This window comes from Carassius gibelio, chromosome B20 (assembly GCF_023724105.1).
Source record: "Carassius gibelio isolate Cgi1373 ecotype wild population from Czech Republic chromosome B20, carGib1.2-hapl.c, whole genome shotgun sequence".
In the NCBI taxonomy this organism is placed as follows: domain Eukaryota; kingdom Metazoa; phylum Chordata; class Actinopteri; order Cypriniformes; family Cyprinidae; genus Carassius; species Carassius gibelio.
The window spans coordinates 591,294-596,929 of NC_068415.1; the positions used below are offsets into that span (position 1 = coordinate 591,294).

Consider the following 5,636-nt stretch of genomic DNA (forward strand, 5'->3'; position numbering starts at 1 on the left):
TGTTCATAATCAAATGTGGTGCGTTAATAAACGTTCATTTATTTGTCAAACTGTTTCCTTGGTATTATGTCATGCTTTCAGAACTGTACAGAAGCATATTCCCTGTTAACTTTGATTTTAATGACACATTTGATTCAGCAAAGCTGGTCAACAGAGTAAAACATGTTTTATTCATTGGTTTGTAAGTAAAAGAATAATTCTAAAAGGATAGAGATGAACGTCTCCTTCTCGAGGAGTGAGATCTGAGAACAGATAGAAGAGTTCTCTGGACGTCTTTAGAGTCTGGAAAGAAAACTATAACAGTAGCATAGAAACTAGATTGTTACACTCATCATTTATTTGTAATTATATTTCCCTTATAATTAAATCATCTTTTTCATTTTCTGTTTTCATTATAATGTTAACATTTTTGTAATTTGGTTTTGTTTCCATATAGTTCCATGTAGTTTTTATAAATTTGTCAGTTTATGTAACATAAATGTATGGAGTTAGTTTTAGTTTTGTTTAACTATAATAAACCTGGCCACATGTAAAAAAACATATTGTTCTTGTTTATTATTTGTATGTTTGAACATATACCCATAAATAAAAAATTGCCCTGAGTCCTGAACCGTAAACAAAGTTTTTATTCTTGGCCTTCATGTCACATTAATCAAATGGTTTCCAGCAAGTACATGACATTTGAACATCTCACACCTGTAATGTTAAAAGAACTGCTCGGTTTTATTATTAGTAATTGTAAGCACTGAATTATATTCTATAAAAAATGTTCTTAAAAATATTTTCAAACCAAGTGATTTGACAGAAAAACATGTTTCTATAAGAGCCTGAAGGGATGACAGGAGGACACATGCGTTTGTGTTTTTTATTGAAAGCAGCTCTTGTGACACACATGCAGGATCACGGTACAAAAGCCACGCGACAGCGGATCTGAAGAGTCCTACAGAAACACACACTTCCAGATCACAGTGAGACACAGGTGAGACGCCACGAGAACACACGCCAGGATTGTGCCCAATATTGCTAGAGAACGACCTGAACAGGCCACACTACTGAAAACCAGAAAGAAACCAGTGTAGAAAACTCTGGCGCGACCTACAAACGTAGAAGAAATAAATATATTCGATTCATCTGTCTGCAACAGCCATCTTAAAAAAAAAAGCAATATAAACAGTAGGAAAGTTTATTGTTAGTGTTATTCAGCAGGAACTCTCGGGTTCTAGGTAATACTGCCCATTACACCATGGTGACATCACAACAAAAATACTGCCGTTTATCAAAACTGTACAATTAAACTTACAATTGCTCTAAAATAGTTAGCGTGAGAAGACGAGAGTGAGAGCCGTCAGCCGTCAGTGGTCCGAGCAGTCAGCGGTCAGTGGTCCGAGCGGTCAGTGGTCCGAGCGGTCAGTGGGCCGAGCGGTCAGTGGGCCGAGCGGTCAGTGGTCCGAGCGGTCAGTGGTCCGAGCGGTCAGCGGTCAGTGGTCCGAGCGGTCAGTGGTCCGAGCGGTCAGCGGTCAGTGGTCCCAGCGGTCAGCGGTCAGTGGTCCCAGCGGTCAGCAGTAGTGGTCCGAGCGGTCAGCGGTAGTGCCGCATCAGAGGAACGATGCAGGACGGGGGGCCCGACAGCTTCAGGAAAGAGTTCTGCAGCAGCTCCGGGGCCGAGGCTCGCTGGGACGGCTCTCGCACCAGCATCAGGTCCAGGAACGACCGCAGAACCGACGACACCTGCAACACACACACCACACACACGCTTCAGACACTCAGCACTTAGAAACAGATGCATCATGGGTGGTGGAACCATACACGTATTCACATTGAACCGTTCGCTACGAGGCTTTCAGTTTTCATTTTGAACGAATCGAGTGAGTAAATGAGTCAATACGCTTCTGAATGAATCAGGTGTTTGAACGAATCAAAATGTTTTACAATGACAGTAGCTGCGTCCTGATTCACCTACATATACATCCCTTAAAAGTATGTAGCCTACTCTTTTTGTGAAAAAGTACACACTTGAGTCTGTAGCAGAATAGTAAGCAAGCTTTGGGACAGACTTCTTCATCATAGATGAGTCTTTAATGGACGCTCTATTGCTTAGTTGCATGCATCCTGTCACTATTTCTGTCAATCATCTTGTCCCAGTTAATTCACATTTCGTTTGATTTGATTTCCTACTGTATTGGACAGAACCTTTCATGAACGGCTCATGTGTTTGCATAATGCATTTAAATGTTAATGACCTAAAGTATCGTTATAAAAGTTCACTATATTGCTGCTAGGGTGGAACAGTTCATGGAAAAAAATCTAAATGTACGGTTTGTCACACACGATTCGGCACACGCTGGGACCTAAATCTCAACTTAAATCTGACAACACACCTGTAATATGGTTAGTTATAAATAACACATAAAACAAACAGGGCTCGTCTTATTTATGTTCCTGCTGATGGATGTGCATTCTGGCATCTCAATACATTACAACAACATAACAATTTTTTTTTTAAATGTTGACAAATCATTCACTCTTGTTCAGTGCGAATGTTCAATTCTTTTTTTATTTGACAGTATAGTATTTCCCTAAACATAGCACATACCAAACCGTACTGAAACTGTGACTCTAAAACCGTGAAACAAACTGAACCGTGAGTAAGAAAAAGTAGTTTAAACTCATTTAATGTTGGAAGCACAGTCAACTTTAAAGATCTTTCTAAATTATTCCAAGCCAATGTAGCATTATATCCATTTACATTTACATTTACGCTTGTATATTTTAAGTATGAAATATAACGTGGATAACGCAGAATACATATTTTTCATCAGATTAGACATTGATTATTTATCACTCATACCTCTTTCTCTACTTGCATCTACTTTACATCGCATATCTGCCATGTTTGTAGTTTTTTAACACTTTATATGTGTTTGTAGTTCTAATCGAATCCTCGTCCACCGCACAATGTATTATGGGCAAAATCAGCCGTTAGAGTGTGCATCTATCTGCACTTCACTCTTTCTAATCTGGAAGTAATAGGTCTCAATCTCAATTCCTGGAGGACCAGAGCTCTGCGCAGCTCAAACACACCTGGTCCAGATAATCAAGGTCTTCCGGATCAACAGAAACTTCCAAGAAGGTGCGATTTGAAGCTAAACTCTGAGAGCTGTGGCTCCAGGACGTTTGAGACCACTGTAGTAGACTATCCAGGAATCTTTGGCATACTTTTTTAAACATACTACGATTTGGGACACACTAATTCTATTTTCAAATACTATTTAGGACTGATATTGTGTGAACTGGGACACATCAAGTGACTTGCTTCATTATTAAATGAACAATCAGTTTTAAACGAATGGAGTGAGTCAAGGATTCAGTGACTCATTCGTAAAGATAGTCACTAGCTTAGCCGTTTGAACAAATCAGTTGATTGAATGAATTAATGACTCACTCATTAGAAACTGACTCACCACCACCTACTGGTGTTTTCTTTTTTGTTTAACCATTTCATATTTCAATACCCATTCAAACATTAATATGCATTAGTTAAGCATATATTTAAGCAATGTTAAGTATAAATATTTCTTTATAAAGCAATCTGTAAGGTGTAGTCAATGCTTTTCTCATGTAACACAATAATGACTTTAAATGATCTTTCGGGGAGTGATTTCTCAGTCCAAAATGATGTGCAATTAAGTAATTGGCTCATAATATAATTAATTAGATAAAAAAATGTTCATTGTTTTACAGCCCTAGTAAATATTAGTGTTGTCAAATAATTCATGGCGATTAATCACATCCAAAATTAAAGTTTTTGTTTGAATAATATATAAAAAATGTGAACCAGAGCTGCACATAAACACACGTGTCAGTGATCATGTGACCGTGGCTCTGGCCAATAGAGATGCAGCGTCAGTGATCATGTGACCGTGGCTCTGGCCAATAGAGACGCAGCGTCAGTGATCATGTGACCGTGGCTCTGGCCAATAGAGACGCAGCGTCAGTGATCATGTGACCGTGGCTCTGGCCAATAGAGACGCAGCGTCAGTGATCATGTGACCGTGGCTCTGGCCAATAGAGACGCAGCGTCAGTGATCATGTGACCGTGGCTCTGGCCAATAGAGACGCAGCGTCAGTGATCATGTGACCGTGGCTCTGGCCAATAGAGACGCAGCGTCAGTGATCATGTGACCGTGGCTCTGGCCAATAGAGACGCAGCGTCAGTGATCATGTGACCGTGGCTCTGGCCAATAGAGACGCAGCGTCAGTGATCATGTGACCGTGGCTCTGGCCAATAGAGACGCAGCGTCAGTGATCATGTGACCGTGGCTCTGGCCAATAGAGACGCAGCGTCAGTGATCATGTGACCGTGGCTCTGGCCAATAGAGACGCAGCGTCAGTGATCATGTGACCGTGGCTCTGGCCAATAGAGACGCAGCGTCAGTGATCATGTGACCGTGGCTCTGGCCAATAGAGACGCAGCGTCAGTGATCATGTGACCGTGGCTCTGGCCAATAGAGACGCAGCGTCAGTGATCATGTGACCGTGGCTCTGGCCAATAGAGACGCAGCGTCAGTGATCATGTGACCGTGGCTCTGGCCAATAGAGACGCAGCGTCAGTGATCATGTGACCGTGGCTCTGGCCAATAGAGACGCAGCGTCAGTGATCATGTGACCGTGGCTCTGGCCAATAGAGACGCAGCGTCAGTGATCATGTGACCGTGGCTCTGGCCAATAGAGACGCAGCGTCAGTGATCATGTGACCGTGGCTCTGGCCAATAGAGACGCAGCGTCAGTGATCATGTGACCGTGGCTCTGGCCAATAGAGACGCAGCGTCAGTGATCATGTGACCGTGGCTCTGGCCAATAGAGACGCAGCGTCAGTGATCATGTGACCGTGGCTCTGGCCAATAGAGACGCAGCGTCAGTGATCATGTGACCGTGGCTCTGGCCAATAGAGACGCAGCGTCAGTGATCATGTGACCGTGGCTCTGGCCAATAGAGATGCAGCGTCAGTGATCATGTGACCGTGGCTCTGGCCAATAGAGACGCAGCGTCAGTGATCATGTGACAGTGGCTCTGGCCAATAGAGATGCAGCGTCAGTGATCATGTGACCGTGGCTCTGGCCAATAGAGACGCAGCGTCAGTGATCATGTGACCATGGCTCTGGCCAATAGAGACGCAGCGGCTCACCTTGTGCGAGTCCTTGATCTGCGGAGGCAGGTTGTCTCGTATCCGTCTCATGGCCTGCAGCGGCGGCTCGTTGAAGTACGGCGGCTCTCCGTCCACCATCTCGATCACCATGATGCCCAGAGACCAGATGTCCACCTGCAGACACACCACAGCAGATCAGCGCTGACTCGTTACCCATCATACAGCACACGGGTCAGTGCCGCTGACCGTACCTCAGTGCCGTAGGGAAGTCTGGAGATGACCTCCGGTGCCATCCAGTACGGCGTTCCCACCAGAGACTTCCTCTTGGGGACCTCTTTGGACACTTGAGCACAGAAGCCGAAATCCGAGAGCTTGATCTGAGAACAGAAACACACAGGAGCGTCACGTACAGCACAACACAAAGCTGATTAGCCGCTAATCGCCCCTTCATTTGTCATGTTCTCCCAGCTAATTACAAGGTGGGAGACAC

General features: G+C 43.9%; 1 protein-coding gene across 2 annotated transcripts in view; it reads right to left on the reverse strand.

Moving 5' to 3' along the window:
• Positions 1-851: 851 nt before the first annotated feature.
• The window catches only part of LOC127984407 (serine/threonine-protein kinase PAK 5-like), a 52,842-nt gene continuing 48,057 nt past the window's right edge, over positions 852-5,636 (reverse strand). For both annotated transcript variants that reach the window (XM_052587046.1, XM_052587047.1), the window contains 3 exons: positions 5,398-5,523; positions 5,186-5,320; positions 852-1,728 (listed from right to left, as the gene is read on the reverse strand). In XM_052587046.1, the coding sequence (XP_052443006.1) occupies positions 1,579-1,728; positions 5,186-5,320; positions 5,398-5,523 (411 nt within the window). In that variant the 3' untranslated portion in view covers positions 852-1,578. The remainder of the gene's footprint in view (positions 1,729-5,185; positions 5,321-5,397; positions 5,524-5,636) is intronic.